The sequence below is a fragment of the Mixophyes fleayi genome, chromosome 9, assembly GCF_038048845.1.
Source record: "Mixophyes fleayi isolate aMixFle1 chromosome 9, aMixFle1.hap1, whole genome shotgun sequence".
NCBI lineage: Eukaryota > Metazoa > Chordata > Amphibia > Anura > Limnodynastidae > Mixophyes > Mixophyes fleayi.
The window spans coordinates 121,512,996-121,532,070 of NC_134410.1; the positions used below are offsets into that span (position 1 = coordinate 121,512,996).

At 42.0% G+C, this 19,075-nt stretch overlaps 1 protein-coding gene across 1 annotated transcript; it reads left to right on the forward strand.

The window, feature by feature from the left end:
• Nucleotides 1-376: 376 nt before the first annotated feature.
• LOC142101880 (epithelial sodium channel subunit gamma-like) lies at nt 377-16,562 on the forward strand. The gene is made up of 12 exons (XM_075186310.1): nt 377-528; nt 1,561-1,969; nt 3,822-4,033; nt 5,253-5,383; nt 7,344-7,507; nt 9,084-9,188; nt 9,987-10,107; nt 10,309-10,381; nt 12,542-12,599; nt 13,966-14,039; nt 14,663-14,738; nt 15,843-16,562. Exons 1-12 carry the CDS (start codon nt 377-379, stop codon nt 16,050-16,052), a joined length of 1,785 nt encoding a protein of 594 aa, XP_075042411.1. The 3' UTR covers nt 16,053-16,562.
• The last annotated feature ends 2,513 nt before the right edge of the window (nt 16,563-19,075 follow it).

The window sequence follows — 19,075 nt, forward strand, 5'->3', positions numbered from 1 at the left end:
TGCGTGGGTTTCCTCCGGGTGCTGTGGTTTCCTCCCACACTCCAAAAACATACTGGTAGGTTAATTGGCTGCTAACAAATTGACCCTAGTCTGTGTGTGTGTGTATGTGTGCATGTTAGGGAATTTCGACTGTAAGCCCCAATGGGGCAGGGACTGATGTGAGTGCGCTCTCTGTACAGCGCTGCGGAATCAGTGGCGCTATATAAATGAATGATGATGATGATGATTAGGTAAATCTTCCTAACAGCAAGTTGCCCCCATTTGCCCAGAAAAACAATCTGAATTCCATGGGGTATCGACTAAGAGTACAGCACAGGAGACTGATCAATGTAAGCTCCAAGACATTGCATAGTGGTTGCAAGTTAGCAGGTGGAAGATGGCTAGACTGAATACATATCATTCTAAAAATGGTCTCCTGGATGAAGATCACATGAGCTTCATTAATCTGAAACTCTTAGAACCATTGGAGAACATCCAGAACCTTGGCATTGTCTTGCTGATCAAGACCATGCCTGGTGCTCCCACAGTGTGATGCCAAAACACGGGCACAGTATGATAAATACCTAAAATCCAGCTATTCTTCTATAGATGGTACTTGGTTCTCTCCACGCTCCATGCAATCTACCCCAGCATTTCTAAAGACTGCTGGAGGGAATTTGGCAAAGACCACTCCCGCCAAATCATAAGTTATTGTCAGGAAGTTGACAGACTATATTGGGAATTGCATTAGGGAATTGCAAATTATACTCACTATCACATCGCACCCCGCCTCTAAAATAAGACCTAATCTTAGTGCCGCAAAATACTCAGTAAATGGAAACATACAGACCCCCCCACTGCCATTTTGTCCGTAATCAACAGGGTATGGCAGATATATCTCTTAGAATACTTGTGAAGTATTCTCCATGATCAGCCTATCAAGTTCCAAATTACATGGGCGCTGCGGTTTACTCATAAGGAGACTCCTGATCAAACCTCTTTAAACATTCTGACCTGCTCGTCTCAACCCAACTGAAGGACACATGATCCTAACTTTGGATGAGCTCCCCCAGTCTCTCCCCTTACTAATATCCCCTGGTATTACGCAGAACTGTACATTGAGGGGATCATAACATGACAGAAACAAATTTCATACAGTGACATGAAACAGAAGATGGCCCTTTCCAAATGAGCTTACAATCTAATAGGTTTCGGGGAACACCTGATACAGAAGGTAGCGGACTGTATAGAGGTGCGTCTCTACAATATTTCAAAGGTGTAACATTTCCAGTGAGACCAAAAATGACAAGAGGATGACTGACATCAAACCAACACATTTCCCGAGAGAATTGAAATGTTCAATATAAAGTTATTAGAAAATATTCGGCCTTCTTTTTAATTGGTCCTCATATGAGGCATCTTAAAGGCTGTCTGTGAGTGGGAAGTATAATTAGATCATTATGGTAGTGGTCGCTAAGGTAACAGGTCATCAGAAGAAAAGGAAGGATGGATTAGAGGTCCTTATACCGTTGGGCATTCAAGCTTCTGTTTTTTAAGTGCCTCTGAGATTGGTCACAATAGGTATAAGAGTCTGGCGTTCGCAGTTCCTCGGTTCTTCTGTCCGTACTCTAAGCTGAGGATGGGTTATCCAGAAATGAAGGTTCTTGAATCCTCTTCTGATAACACCACCTTGCGAAAACTGGGCCAGGACATCCTACAGCGCACCTCAGCTCACGGCATCCCCAACGTTTTCCGCTCCGGGCACTGGTTTCGGCGTCTCGTATGGCTATCCTTTGTGAGTTTTGCCCTGTGCTGTGCTCTCTGGCAGTGCACGGAGATGGTCATGACGTACTACGATTACCCCTCGCATGAGAAGATCATGCTTATCTCGAGCGCCAGGCTCAATTTCCCAGCCATCACCATCTGTAATTTGAACAGCGTTAAACTGTCATCGATAAGGCGTAGCTTCGCTATGGTTACCTCACTGCAGGTGTGAACCCCTGGAATAGCTTCCTGTACCCCTCAATCTTAAGTAAGAGTAGCTGTGTGTGTGTGTGTGTGTGTGTGTGCCGTGTGAACGATCTTGGGTGTGTTACAGTCATGAGAAAATGCATGAGATACCACCGTGAAGATTATCTTACTAGATGTTGTGTCTTGTTCCTCACTAATGGTTGTCGGTTTCGTCTTTCTCTTCCATGGTTCCAGGTTAGACCATGTAAGTGGCTTCCAGAAATTACTTAAGAACTGTGTTTCAGGGAATACAATCAGACATAGCCATTTACAGAAATAAAAAATTGACCAATGCACAACTCAGCTAAAATATTTTATTGTTAAAAAATATATTGTGACTCCTGTCGTGATCTGGAAAACGAGATGCACTTAAGTCTCAGACTGTGTTCATAGCTCTGCAAAATGTTCTGCTTGTGCGATTTTTATACGAGGTTCCAGTAGAACATTTATGTGATCTCATCTTACTTGTTCTATTTAACCATGTAATCAGGCATCCGGCATATAATTATTTTGTAATGCGGTACTTCTGTTGTGGAACTTCCTCTGTTGCTCTGTCATGTGCTACTTCTGTCACCTTTTGCCATGTTGAACTTTCTCTGTCACTCTTTGTCATATGGTACTTCCGTCACCTTTTGTCATGTGGAACTTCCTCTGTGGCTCTCTGCCATGTGGTACTTCTGTCACCTTCTGTCAGGTGGTTGATCTCTGTCATTTGGTACTTCCATCAACTCTTGACATGTGGTATTTCCTCTGGTGCTCCATCATGTGGTACTTCTGCCACCTCTTGTCCTGAGGTACTTCCTCTGTCATGCGTTACCTCTGCCACCTCTTGTCATGTGGTACTTGCTCTCACTGTCATGTGGTACTTCCCATATTGCTCTCTGTTATGTGGTACTTCTGCCACCTTTTGTAATGTGGAACTTCCTCTCTGTCATGTGGTACTTCCTCTGTCAGTCTCTGTTATGTGGTACTTCTGTCACCTTGTGTCATGTGGTACTTCCTCTGTCGCTCTCTGTCATGTGGTACTTCCTCTGTCGCTCTCTGTCATGTAGTACTTCCTCTGTCGCTCTCTGTCGTGTGGTACTTCTGTCACCTTGTGTCATGTGGTACTTCCTCTGTCGGTCTCTGTCATGTGGTACTTCCTCTGTCAGTCTCTGTCATGTGGTACTTCTGTCACCTTGTGTCATGTGGTACTTCCTCTGTCGGTCTCTGTCATGTGGTACTTCCTCTGTCGGTCTCTGTCATGTGGTACTTCCTCTGTCAGTCTCTGTCATGTGGTACTTCTGCCACCTTTTGTAATGTGGAACTTCCTCTGTCGGTCTCTGTCATGTGGTACGTCCTCTGTCGGTCTGTCATGTGGTACTTCTGTCACCTCGTGTCATGTGGTACTTCCTCTGTCGGTCTCTGTCATGTGGTACTTCCTCTGTCGGTCTCTGTCATGTGGTACTTCTGTCACCTCTTGTCATGTGGTACTTCTGTCACCTCTTGTCATGTGGTACTTCCTCTGTCGCTCTGTTATGTTTTACTTGTCACCTCTTGTCATTTGGTTCTTCCTCTGTCAGTCTCTGTCATGTGGTACTTCCTCTGTCACTTCTTGTCATGTATTACTTCTGTCACCTCTTTCAAGGCGAAGAAGAAGATACCTTATTATGCTTTCATACGGCACAAGGCAAACAAATTTTTGTGTTGTGAAAGTGAAAGTTGAGGGAAAAGTGTGGCATACTGTAGCTGTTGCTGAATCGGCACAATGATTTGACACAAATACACCCTTTGTTAATAGGATTATTATACATGCTGCTAACTGTGGGTTTCATTTTTTTCTGAACCCACAGGACTCAGGTCTAGAATCCATCCATCGGAGAAATCGTTCACATTGTAATGTATCATCGGAGTATCCAGATGAGAGCATACAATACGCTGGTGCCTTCAATAAATTTGCTTCTGAATTTAACCAGTTGCCCGACGAGCAGAAAATTGAGATGGGCCATCAGCTAGAAGACATGCTCATCTTCTGCAACTTCCATGGTCAAGAATGCAACTCAAGGTAGAAAAAGGAGTCACAGTGCAATGAAAGTCATTTCTCTCATCTTCTCAACCCTAGGATAATTAATTAGCACTTAATGTATTGTCTAGAGAGTTGGATGTCTATTTGCATTACCATTAGTGCATGGGGAAAGGATGGACATTAACAGCCTCGAATACTAAATATAAATTTAACGTACTCTTCCAAGATGCTTTGAAGCATGATACAGATTTCATAGATTATGTCGGTATTTATAAAAGTTTAATCCACCCAACTACAATTTAGGGAAGAACTGTACTTTCTAAAGACCAGGCAAGGACGGAAATTGTCTCCCAGACCACGGTCTTGCAGTGAAAAGAAGGACAGACGTTCTTCAATGCGGAAATTAAGACAGCCAGCTGCCCAGTCACCATAGCCCCCTATATGGCTTTTTAATTAGTCTCATTAGCCAATAAGGCTTCAGAAGAGGCGGTAAGGACAGCCAGGTTTTTCAGTCTGAGGACATGGTTGAGGCTCCTTATACATATATTCTCACAAAAGCCGTTCATTTTAATAGTGAGCTGGTACTACTGAACCATGGGCCACGTACTACTACTTTCCTGCCAGGGAAAAAGTTGCTAGCGGTCTCTTGATATTCCTTATATTGTATAACACAACTAGTGACTGGCAGACCCATACATAACAAGATACATCAGCCTTCTATAGCTTAAATGACAAGAAGAAAGTCCTCACCTCTGCTCCACCTTGCAATCCCGTACCTATTAAAAGTTATTAGTTATATGTGTTCAACTTCTCTCTGATGTTTTATTTTTCTGTTTTAATAACGTGAAATTTCCAGGCTGGGTATCTGCTTGTAGTTTCAGAAGTTACATGACTTAGCTGTGCACACCCCACTAACGGCATCATTATCTTGTGCTTGAGGGTTTCTCTACTAATAAAGGGATTAAGTAAAATTAATGAAAGTAGCTTCTCTCATGTGCCTTTCACAATGTGTAACGTGCGACCATGAAGATGTAGACACAGTGGAAGATTTTTTACCTCTTCTGAAAAGGAAAAGTGAAGGTGTTGCCCATAGCAAAACAATCAGATTCTAGCTATCATTTATCTACATTCTAGAATAATATAGCTAGAATATGATTGGTTGTTATGGGCAACACTTTCTCTTTGCCTTTTTAGAAGGTTTTTATGTTCTGCATTCTATTCGTCCCTTTTCTTCAGTCTTTTTCTCTTCTATTTCCAGTTTCTTCTCTGGTTTCATTAACTATAAATTCGGCAATTGTTACACCTTCAACTCCCTGAAACCCACAGACATCCGAGGGAATCCAATTAGCACTCAGCTGCTCAACATCACCAAAGCAGGGTTTATGTATGGTGAGTTAAACGGGGTTAAATGGATCTCTGTCATATATTATTATCCTGGGATAAACTGTGTGGGGAACTTGAGGGGGGTTCAGGTTAAATGTTCCAATTATAATGTGAATGAATAAATAATTAAATGGTTTGCCCTTTAGAGGATTTCTGCGCTTGTTCTACTAAATAACCTCCAACTCCAAGTATCAGTATTTTCTTTAAAAACACACCATATATTGGGCATCATTTACATTTGGGCAAAAATATGTCTCCAAGCTGTTTGAATGGCTACATAGCCTGGGCTGGTTAGCGCTAAAACAGAGAGATAACAAGTGTGGGTCCATCAGCAAAAGTAAGATCCAGCACCTGGCTAGATAGGATCATTTATGGGGGCATCCAAAAAAAGGACTCTGTAGACAGGCGTACAGATCAGCAGCAGCTTTTTTAAACCCAAATTGTGCAGGAACACCAAGTATAGCATCACATGAACAGGAGTGAGGAGGGTGAAGGATGAAAGTATTATTATTGTAGATTTGTAAGGCGCCACAGTTTCTTCCGCAGCGCCGTACAGTAGGAAAAACAGGACATACATAAAACAGGGACATACAAGGTAGACAAAATGAATGAAGACATGAAAACAAAGGGTAAGGAGGACCCTGCTCATTAGAGAGCTTACATTCTAAGTGTAAGAGGGCACAGCTGAAACAAGAGGAGCGAGTGTGGTTCAGAGTGGAGATTGGGACAGTTGTGAGGGATCATTAGTGTGAATGGTGTTATCGGGGATGAGGTCACCTCTAAAAAAAGAGATGGGCTTTCAAAGAGCATCTAAAGATTTGAAGGCTGTGGGAAAGTCTGATTGAGCGTGGTAGGGAATTCCATAAGTGGGGAGCAGCACGGGAGAAGTCTTGTAGGCGGGAGTGAGAGGTGGTTACCAGAGACGAGACAAGGCGTAGGTCAGAGGTAGATCTAAGAGGGCGGGAGGGAGAGTATTTTGAAATGAGATTTGAGATGTATGCAGAGGTTGTGTTGTTGAGGCCTTTGTAGGTAAGGATGAGTAATTTGAATTGGATTTTGTAGGACACAAGGAGTCAGTGTAGGGATTTGCAAAGTGGTGCAGCAGATGTGGAGCAGTGAGAGAGGAAGATCAGTCTTGCGGTAGCTTTTATGATGGATTGAAGTGTGGACATATGGGTGTCAGGAATTGCAGATATTAGGAGGTTGCAATAGTCAAGACGGGCGATGATGAGAGAATGGATGAGTTGTGGTAGCATGTGGAGTAAGAAAAGGGTGTATTCTGGCCATATTTTTAAGGTGGAGTCAACAGGACTGGGAGAGAGTCTGGATGTGAGGATTAGTGCAGAAATGGGATATATACAATATAAACAGCATTTACACAGAGTCTAGCACAGAGAGGCATATACTACACTCCTATTTGGTAGCTATCTCCCATACTGAGTCTACTCACGGGCAAATGCCCCTTCCCCCCAGGTGCGAGAAAAGGGCAAAGCTACATCATGCTCCTGGAGAAGTTATCTCCTACCTCACATGTAGCAGACTCCCACTCTGCCACAATCACCTAAGTAAATAATTAAATGGTTACCAAATATTGAACACTACATTTTTTATCCATTAATGTATCCATTTTAATGCCCAGTTATTGCTCATATTATAGCAATGTGATAGAGTGTGGTCAGCGGCTGATCTTAGCACTTCTGGATAGACGATTGGGGGCGGTAATTTATGCAAACTGGTGCACAGGAATAAAAAGGTGCTGTAACAGGCAGCAAGCATACACCCTTTGATTTGACTTTTTAAACACTGCAAAAAAATTTCAGATAGACTGATTGACTGCTACGGTAGTCTGCAAGAGCTATTGGCGACCACCTGCCAGAAGCCTCCGTCCACTTTCTTTTCACGTAGATCACAGTTGTGATGTTTTGGATGTTGGAATCTGGTGTGAATCGGTCTGTGTGCCTGGCAGGTCTGCACCTGGAGCTGTTCATCCAGCAGATTGAATATGTACGAGACATGACCCATGCCGCTGGTATTCGTCTGCTCATCCACGATCAATCCCAAATGCCCTTCCCGGAGGATGAGGGTGTAAACGTCCCACCGGGAGCTGAAACTGACATTGGCATGATGAAGGTAACAATTTTTCTCTGATTATAATTAGACAGTCAATCGCCTATTTTTTACAGTAAAAAATACTGATAAGGTGATGGAATGAGCAGACGGGGTGATAATTGCTAATTTTGGGTGTGTTCACTCACCTACAGCGGCTCAAACTCTTACTTCAGTCCTGGTCCTGGAGCGCCTGTTATTCCTCAAATATACAATCGCACATGGTCAACGTATAGTGGTAGATTTATCGAACCTTCTCAAAAGGAACAGTGGAGGTGTTGCCCAACTTGCCCATATCAACCAATCAGATTCTAGCTCTCATTTATCTAGTACATTCTAGGAAATGAGAGCTAGAATTTTTTATGAAAGTTTAATAAATCTACCCCATAGTCTTTGACTTGTATTGTCATCTCTTTGCTGGTGGTACTAAAATTCACCTATTCACTTCAAACTTCACTACTGTTAATACAGGCGTGTCAGTGGACAGCAATAACAGTAGGAAAACCAATCTCCCCTCTCACCTGGTGTGCAATTTTAGAATTGGGATTTTGTCTTGAATCTCCAGAGTGCCCGGAAAACAGCCATTTATAGTTGTAGAAGCGGGATATTTCCCAAATTAGAGAATGATTGATGTGTTTTTCACTTTTCACCACTAGATGGAGACCAAACAATAAACAAAACAACAGATTTATGGTTATCCAATATATAAAGAAATATATCTTTAAACATTTTATAATTCCCCTTTTGAAGTTCCTTGTATCTATTCGCCAAGCATCCAGTCCTGATTGGACTTTCCACAATTTGCCTGGCAGGTAAGCAATTGGAGGGTGGGGTAGATTTACTAGAGCTTTTAAAAAGGAAAAAAATGTAGGTGTTGCCCATAGCAACCAATCAGATTCTAGATATCATTTTCATTACTAGATAAATTATAGCTAGCATCTGATTGGTTGCTATGGGCAACACCTCCACTTTTCCTTTATGATACATATTTCTCCAGTCCGCAAAGGAAATACGATCTGCATGGAAAAAATGCTTCCTCCATGTAATGCATTTCATCAGATTTTTATATAAATATATCTTACCAGTGCAATGGTATAATCAGTTCTTCTTATACTGTATTATCATTTTCCTTAGGTGTAGGTACTGACATCAATGCTAATTTTGGGATGTAGGTGTCTACTGTCACCTTTTTCTATCTCACAGCCCCTCTCATCATCATCATCATTTATTTACATAGCGCCACTGATTCCGCAGCGCTGTACAGAGAACTCGCTCACATCAGTCCCTGCCCAATTGGAGCTTACAGTCTAAATTCCCTAACACACACACACAGACTTGGGTCAATTTGGTAGCTGCCAATTAAACTACTAGCATGTTTTTTGGCGTGTGGGAGGAAACCGGAGCAAACCCACGCGAACACGGGGAGAACATACAAACTCCACACAGATAAGGCCATGGTCTGGAATCGAACTCATGACCCCAGTGTTGTGAGGCAGAAGTGCTAACCACTAAGCCACCGTGCTGCCCTCTCCCACATTTGTCTCTCTCTCCATTGGGCAACAGCTTCAGTCAGGTGACGCAATCACATATTTTTTTGTAGGTCCACATTGACAGGTTAAAATCACCGTACGTCAGCCAGTGCACTGAAGGTGAAGACATCAATAATTTCTATCAGGATGTGTACGGTGCTGGGTATACAAAAGAGGTGAGTTTGTTTTTAAACTGATTAACCTGAAAACTACCAGAATACCCCTATTGAAAACCACTATTTTTGGGAGCTGCTACAGTTCAGAGCAACGAGTATAATTTTTTTCTCCATGTACTAAAGGTAGCAGCATAAATAAGGTTTGTACTACCTGGAATCTTTTAAGTTAAGCACTTGATGAAGTAGGAATACATTTCGGCATAACCTCAGTGACGTTGCTGAGCACCCAGCTTTGGGGCCCTTTAAAATTTTGCAATAGGTCCACACATTTCTAGAAACACCCCTGGTTGAGGCAGAGGAAGGGCTGTTGTCCTAAGCTGCAGAGATCCCCTTGCTATTTGGCAGCAGAGTTACTATAAAGCAAAATTTTGTTTGCAAGTAGAATTACCCCTTGAAGAGGTAGGGAACCCCCCTTGGCCGTATCATAATATTTACTGGGATGCAGCCTGGGAACTCAGCAGCAAATTTGGTGGAATAGGTAGTCCCAGGGTGGGATGTAAGCGGGACGTGATTGGCTGACATGGTACCTCTTCGGCCAGCTGCTGAAAAAGTCAAAGATCAATTTTGCGATACAGCGTGAAGCGTTTATTTTGTTTTTGAATCTGGTGGACACAGTGCCATAAAGTGTCAAAATACTATAAGAGTTAAAATATGACCCCCCAGAAATATAAAACACAATTTAAAGTTGCACACGTCTGTGTCTCCCTGTATCGAGACAGATGTTTTTGGTCCCCACTTCTCATTATCCGAGTAGCCACCTGCTGCAAAAATACATCTCTGTTGTCTGCTTTCCTGCAGGCTTGCAAGCGGACGTGCGCCCAGCAGAGCATCATTGAGAACTGCGGCTGCAGTCACTGGGAATTTGCTTGTCCGAAGGACCTGGGGTATCCCAAGTGTAACCTCAGTGATGCACAAGTCCGTGAGTCAATTCTGCTGAATGCATTCATTTGTCACAATGCTGACTATGTCCTTCCAGCATGATCTGCAACTTTATTTCTAAACGGTTTATTAGAATTTGGTTTTCAGATCCTTATGGCACAGGATATTTATGGAACTATTAGTATATTGTATGTTGTGTTAAGTTGACAATACAATTTTGTTTGTCTGTTTGTGGCTTCAGGTGACTGTGTGAAGCTGTATGAATTTAAATTTGCACATGACGAGCTGAACTGTCACTGCCCCTTACAATGCAAGTAAGTCTGTGCCCTCTGCCTCTGTCACACAACAAGGGGGGGATGAGTAATGATCACACCAAGCTATTAAGCTCAGTTGTGTTTTAATACAAATCATGTCACTAGACCTGCTGACTTGGGACAGATGATGCAGCACTGGGGGAGGATATGAATTTGGAGCCGGTATGGGCTTAGATTCTGAAGAGAGAACATTTTTAAATGGCAAGTACACTAAACTAGAGAGTGTATCTAAGAATCAAAACAAGACAGGGATTTAGAATAAAACTGACCCTTTGTCATAGGCAAACAGTCGGGGGGGGGGGGTTCCTAGTGCCTGGAAACCCCCCTCCAAGCCTGGAGCACTGTATAATTGAGGTGGCTGGACACTGCCCCCGCTTCACACGGCTCTGTTCAAAAAGGGAGAGCTGCGTGCACCTAACAGTAGTCCTCGCAGCATTGCCCATGTATATTATGGGGATAGGAAGAGTTGGAGAGCAGCCAAGCACTGTCTAATATTATAGCCACGCCCCCATGCATGCTAGTCACGCCCACTGGTGGTGTGGTGTGGAAACACCCCCTCTACAAATTCTGAGTTTGCCCCTGCTTGTGTCTACTAAATACATACACGCCAACTTTAAAACTCTCCATCTCTGGTGAACTTTAGCGGATAAGCAGATTCCTAGGTGCACTTTGGTCAATGTAAAACAAAGCATCATACACTCAAAGTTCCATTAGTTACAATGTCCCCTCATTCTTATGAGTCTAAACTGAGCAGAATTTTAGGAGGCGAAACTGAAACGGTTCATTTAATGAAAGGGCTGTTTGTAAAGTATCAAGCGGTTGGACAATGCACTTTTTTAAATACTGATAGTTTTCACTTTTCAGCTTCAGAACAAAACATTTAAAATCTGGGACACAAGTTATTAGTTAGGAATCTGTGTCGTTATTTGGCAGTGTTTGCTGTTGTGCATCTTACTTAGGGGAAGGGGGGGGGGGGGGGGTGATGAGCTCATTGTCCTTTGTAGACGGTTGAGAGAGGAGGAAGCTCTAATGCAGCCACAGGCACATGACACAGAACTAGAATTTCCAGTCTGCTGCCTGTTTTCAGCTGACTCAGCAGACAGAGCTATTTCGTCTACGTTGCTTTAAGTCACATGACGGGAACAGAAAAAGGAGCAGGGAGAGAGTCTCACACTGCTCCCTGGTTTACATTTATCCCATAACAGACACATTTTTGTGTAAATATATTATATTTAAATTTAGTTCTCCATAAATTACATTTATCGGACTGTTATTAATGTTTACTGTACATAAAATGCATTGTTACAGTTGCTCCAGATTTCAAACACATGTTCTAGCTGCATACACATCCGTCATCACTATCAATCAGCAGTTACACCTGACCTGTAGCTGGTGCAAGTGATACGATAGAAAAACACGTACCATAGAGATGCCCAAAGCTTGATTTGGGCGCTCGAGCTTGGCACAACCTTACTGTACACTGACTATGAGCATTCACCACTTCCTCTCCCTATTCCACCCATGAAATTGTAGGATGTAGTAAGTGACCTTTGCGCTCGAAGAAGAATTTAATACAAATGCGTCCTCTGGCGTATAGTTCGTTTCTGGGCACGTGCAAAATACTGCACTTATCAGTCTTTATGTTCCTTAGTAAATCAGGCCTTAGTTGTGCACAGCAGAATTCTTTGGTTTTGAACTAGTGTATCTAGATCAGTGATGGCTAACCTGTGACACTCCAGGTGTTGTGAAACTACAAGTCCCAGCATGCTCTGCCAGCTAACAGCTAGTTATCTACTGGCAAAGCATGCTGGGACTTGTAGTTTCACAACACCTGGAGTGTCACAGGTTAGCCAGCACTGACCTAGATGTTTTGCCCAGTTCACCGTAGGATGATCGACCACTCCATGCTCCCGATAGACACATCAGAAAAACTGGCCTAGAGGCACACTTTGCAAAAGTGTAAACGTCACATCAAAGTCAAGATGACTGCGCACAGCTAGGATTACCCCTAAATTTACACCCTCTCTACCACTCTAACTTCAATAACCTTGTGCAGTAAAATGAAACCTGTTTTTTACACTTCTGATAACCTTATAATTTACAGTAGGGCGTACATTATCCCATGTATAATGATCAAATGCCTGTTCTTCCTTCCCACAGAGAAGAGATTTATGAACTAACTGTGTCTGGATCTCAGTGGCCGTCCACCGCATTTATTGTAAGTCAGCCTTATTCTAGATTATATTTATATATATTTATATTCCGCACCTTGCTCACTCCTGGGTGTCAGGTTACAGCTTTATTTCTCAACATAGAATTTTGAAAGTGATTCGTTGTTGAGTTTTAAGGTTGTTATTTGGGGGTTACAGTGTTCCGAGTCACCCATTGTTGTAGGCTGAATCTAATTTCCTGAGGATACAGTTCACCAGCAGCCGTTGCCTGGTGATGATTGGTTATGTGTTTTGAATAAGGGTGATCAACGTTCTCAGTGATGTTATTGGTTCCTTGTGAGTCCACAGGCTCCATTCTCAAGTATATTGGCTCAGCCCACAAAATGGCTTTCTCCAATGTGTAGGCGATTGGTACACATTAAAAAGTAAAGTAAAAATGTGTATTACCGAGCTAAATGATATAGATGAAATAACTGGCGCTTTTATAATTAACTACATAAGTCCACATTCTCTCTTTGCTGTGGCTGGTTTCCCTCTGGGACATCCTGGAGGGGAGCTGCAACTGCGGAGGGGGCAGAACGCCGTGAATCAAGTCATTTTGGCAATTGCATCACGAGGGTGGGGCCAAAATAATGCCATTTTCGATGAATCGCTGCATGGAGGTCCCCATCTCGCCCACTTCACCCAGCAGTGGGCTGGATTCGGGAGAATGGCCTGCTCTCCTGAGAGTCTGGGAGACCTACCTGGATTCAGGTGTCCCACGAAAATTCGGGGAGAGTGAGCAAGTATGCACTTCCCTAACAGAGCAGCGTCTGTATTGCAGACACCAAGTCACAGCTTACCAGCCTTTATCTGCAGAAATACGCTGCGGTGATTGGTTGATTCAGTCGCAGTGGCTAGCCAGTGAAGTCACAGGTGCTCAAATTCATCATCATCATCATCTATTTATTTATATAGCGCCACTAATTCCACAGCGCTGTACAGAGAACTCATTCACATCAGTCCCTGCCCCATTGGAGCTTACAATCTAAATCCCCCTAACATACACACACAGACTGAGAGAGACTAAGGGCAATTTAATAACAGCCAATTAACCTACTAATATGTTTTTGGAGTGTGGGAGGAAACCGGAGCACCCGGAGGAAACCCACGCAAACACGGGGAGAACATACAAACTCCGCACAGATAAGGCCATGGTCGGGGATCGAACTCACGACCCCAGTGCTGTGAGGCAGAAGTGCTAACCACTAAGCCACCGTACTGCCCAAATTACTGCATTGTCAGCTTTTTGACCTAAAAGCAGAAGTACAAAATGGAGTTCTTCCATAAGAATGTCAGGTTAACACTGATCAATGTATTTCGCCTCCATAATTCTTATCATATCGTTCACTGAAATGTGTATTTTCCTTGTAGGAGAACTTCTCCAAAGAGCTGAAGGAGTGGGGAGGTCAGATGAGAGACGTAGCAGATAACCCAGCACTCATCAGGTATTTTTTTTCCCCAGAACTGGCCCCCCTTGTATCTTAGTTCAAATGACTTGTGCCAGTTTAGGAACAGAAACAAGGGGCATGCTATAGCGTTGAACTTAATATGCGATATTTGTATACTGCGGCTGTGTTGTGACTTGCAGGTATCTGAAGATACCTGCAACTTGATACTTCAGGTGCAACCGCCTTCATCATCGTGCCGGTGGCGTGCCGTAGATAAGCCTCCTTAGAGGTTCAACTCCCCTACTGCACTACATTTACACCTCAACATCCCCACTCCACCTGTTCAAGTGCAAGCGTCAGCAAGCATAAGATGCGCTCCGCTCAGCGCACGGGTTGAAGTTGCGTGCGACGCATTTTAAGCAAGTTGTATTCTTATGTGGCGCAAATTAACGTCAACTCTAAAACAGGTTCACGGGGTCCAGGACTTGTAATGTGTACATCTGATTGTTAGTTACATATCTGAGCTTGAAATATGTAGCCGGTCTATATGATTGGGACAATCCATTTTGAGTAAAATTTTACCTTGCTATCAAAATAAAATCTACCTTACTAACCTAGTAATGACAATGTATGGAAAAGGAAAAGCAATGTCTGATCCCTCTTCCATTATATTCCCACAGGGATAACTTTGTGAAAGTTGTGGTGTATTTCAAGCATCTAAATTTCGAGCTGATACAAGAGGAGCCATCAATGTCGGTGAGGACTGAGCTGAACAGTAAAAATCCCCTCCTAGCACAAAGTAATGAGAGGTCTCCATAAGCGAGGGGTGTTAGCAACCAATCAGATTGTAGCTATCATTTATCTAGTACATTCTAGAAAATGAGAGTTAGAATCTGGTTGTCATGGGCAACAATTCCACTTCTCCTTTTTAGAATGTTTGATAACTCTACCCCTAATGTTGTCAAAGAGAATGTAAGTGAATGGACCTGTACACACATATACACCGTCTGACAAGTGTGCGCTTCACATCAATTTCAGTGATATGAAGACGCAGTATAAAGATGGCTGTGTATAAGCAGTGATATCAAGCAACAGGCGCAATACTGTAGCGTGACCCAAAAGCAAACCTAATAATCCGATCTACTGAATTAGCATAGTGCATGCCGATTGTAGCAGTGGGAAATGACTTATCGGCCGGTGTGTACAGTCATCTTCTGAAAAGACACCCAGGGGTAAATGTATCATCCTCCGATTTTTTAAACTCGCCGGAAATCGGCGACTTTGCATTGAAAATTTAAAGCGGCAAACTTGCCTTTACAAGCCATCGCCGCTTTAAATTTTCAATGCAAAGTAGCCGATTTCCGGCGAGTTTAAAAAATCGGAGGATGATACATTTACCCCCCAGCCTCTGTACTGAACCCCCTCCAGTCTGGCCATTCTACAGGCTATGATCTTGTTGGTCATTCCTAAGTGAGGCCGGCATGTTACTTTTATTGTGTATTTAAGTTTTACTTGCTGACGGACAACCATTACACAATAGACAGCCCCACCAACGATTATTCTAATGTAAGAAAATGAAATAGTTTCATCGTATCTCCGCAATTTGACCCTCCACTCGTGTGGCCAAATTGCTGACGGCCGTTTGTCAGTCGGCCTGAACAGCCAATTTTCAGCAAGTGAAACCATAGAGTTTAACGATTTTTGTCCCTTTAACGCTTCTAGTGTTGACAAATATTGACAGCTGTACATGATGAGATTATTGTTCCCTAAACACAGGCTTCTGAATAATTATATTACACGATTGACGAAACAGTCCACTAGATTTACAGTCTGTGTGTCTTTTTATCTCTCTGCCTGTAGGAAATTAACCTGATTTCTAACATGGGCGGCCTGGTCGGCCTGTGGGTTGGCTTCTCTGTGTGTACCTTGGCTGAGTTCTTCGAATTGTTCCTGGACGTCCTTCTGCTATTTATTCGGAGGTGCCTCAGGCCGATGAGCAAGGAAAGCTATTCAAACCCTTATATTCAAAACCAGAGCCCCGTTTACCTACAGAAAACAACCAAACTGTGAAAGGAGGAGGAATGACGTCTGTGGCGCTGGAGACCTATTCAACGGAACCAGTTCTGTAGTGTTGCTTTGTGCTCTTTAAATCCGATGGCAAAATACAGCAACATGCATATAATCAACAGAAGAAATAGAGAACTTATAGCCACTCTGATATAAGTAATAGAACACCAATAGAGACTGTATCCTGGACGATCTTCGTATAGACCCTGCTTGTAATCACACATGTGTAAACACGTCAGCCATTTACATTACTGTGACAATAACCTCGCCCACTCTGGGACCCCTAGCAAGTATCTCGTTTTACATACATTGCTATACTAACCAGGCCTATTATAGGGCAGTTATCTTACACCCCGTATTACACCCATTGCAATACAAACCTCACTCACTGAATTAGAAGTGGAAGTGCTGCCCTATCTTAAAGGATTTACCTGGCCATATCATCATCATCATCATCTATTAATATAGCGCCAGCAAATTCCGTAGCGCTTTACAATTGGAAACAAACAGTAATAAAACAATACTGGGTAATACCTACATACAGAGAGGTAAGAGAACCCTGCTCACAAGCTTACAATCTATGGGACAATGGGAGTTTGAAACACAAGGGCATGTGCTACATCATATTGCACATTGGACCAGCTAGAATGCAAAGGCAAAAAGTATTGAGTGGGCTGTGTGGCCATACCAATCAAGTATATGTTTCAAGTGTACGCACCTATGGTGGAGGCAGCCATTTTGTGGGATTGACCGAAATGAATGACCAGGTGTCTCATGCCTTAGTAATGCCAATTGCCTAATTTTTGGCTAATTTTTCAAGTTAGACGACTCGGGAAAGGTGATATAAGTGCAGAATGAGCACCTCCCATAGCGCATATGACATTTGCGCCTATATTTTCCTATTCAGTGTGACTCTTTTTGCACCTCCCAGGCAGACTTTATACGATACAGCACATTTCTACATTTAAACTCCTAAAAATGACATATAAAATAAAGTAAGTCCTGATATCCCTCTATCCTATGTCTCATGTCTGTCCGTTCTCCGTCTTTCTCATCTGCCCCGTCATGTCTTCTGCTGAATTGTTTTGTATGCCATGCGATGTGTTCTGTTAATCGCATTTATACATTTATTATTCTGCTTATCTGTACCCACCGTTATGTCTACTGTGCTCATATGTCTTATCTTGATTTTCCTGGGACACTTCCCAAAATTGGTCCGTGCCCGTGCACCTATGAATGGGGTAAGCGGACAAATAGGTCCATGTGCAGCAATAGTAGAGATTTGTGTTCACGCGTTTTACACTTTCGTCTATAAACTTTAAGGCTGATACACACAGGCGTTTTAAAATAACACTAGTCAAATGCAGCAGACAAAACCTTATATCTGTCCTTATATTTAAAGCGCATTAATAATGCACTAGAGAATGTGTCTCAAAGCTTCCCTGTCAAAAATCAGTGAGGTGAAATGCGTCATTACAAGCACCTGCTAATGCTGTGGTACTTTTAATGCACGCTAAACATATCCGAGTGTTGAAATTGATGGAAAGTGAAGTGAATACGTTTGGCTTACAGTGTTTTTTGCATCGTAGCATTTTTAACAACACTCTGAAAAAGCATTTTAAACAATTTAAATTAATGCCTGTGTGTACGACGCCTTGGTGTGCCTCTTCATAACAACATGATTTAGAATTCACTAGAGAGATAAAACTCAATTTCTTACCAGATCACACTTTTGCTGTGTACTTTGTCTCTTTTGTGTATTGTAACATTTGTCTAATGTGCACAAACTGTGAACTGATACAAATATGTATGTAAGAATATAAACCATTGGACAGTGGTCTCATTTAGATTATGGTGGATAGTCCGGCTTAATGGAATACGTTTGTTTCTTGCTTAATAAAAGCCTAAATAAAAATATTTTCGTTGGGTTTGCCCCATAGGACATAGACATAGGAATAGGAACTATACCCCTTCCCCAAGGTTCAAACCATTACCATACTCTTCTGTGAAGTAACCAAAGAAGAGACAAAGATATGGCTATAAAAGTCACAGCTTTTATTAGAATTTGGCTAAATTGGAACGGTGGCCAAAAAAAATGAACTACGGGACGTCAGCCCCTGATAAAATAAAATCTAACACACCTGAATTCTAATAATGATTTTAGCTCTTCATTGAATATTTTTCATTCCATATTACATTTTTCCAACAGAAACGTTACTCTTACACTCTCTACTTAAATGAATTGCTTCGCTCTCTTCTGTGCATTTAAAACTTAGACGTTAATCTACATAACCAATAAGATACGATGCAGAAAAATATCTCTGCAAAACATACTGTCAACATTTCCTTAAAAACACTGCTCTCTCAGCAGCAAACGTCCGAATTTAAACACTCTGGGCAAACATTGTTGATGTTGGCAGCACATTCCGTACCCCGGACCAAGCTGAACAGAGATCCCTGTATTCAAACATAACTTTAAAATCACCACACCTGAATTTCTACATCAGTTATAGTTTAAAAACAAGCTAAAAAAATAGATAATTGTCAACAATTTTTCAAAATACGCAAAGCCATGTTTTATATTCTGGGGGGGGGGGGTCGTTTTATATTTAGGAAATTGCTGTTAAACTCATATCATCCTTGACAACTGGTGCAATGATAAAAAAAATTACAAAAATGTCATGTTAAAGTTACTATTTGCTATCAAAATATCAGAAACTACTCGTAAAACTAAATACATACTAAAATTATTATAGATAAATGATCAATATAAAATTAATATTGCTACGTCAAAGGTACATTCCAAAAAACATATATATTTATTAGTGATTATAGTATTAATAGTTGTAAATTAATTTTATAAAAAATGTTTTTCTTTCCAGCACTCTGATGGTACTTTATATATATATTTATACATATGCATGTATGTATCCTGCAGTTTGTTCTGTCTGTTACAGCAAGTAATGTGTAGCTATATTAAAAAAATGGAGACTTTTTTTGAGATCCGCTTGTATTTGAATATGACC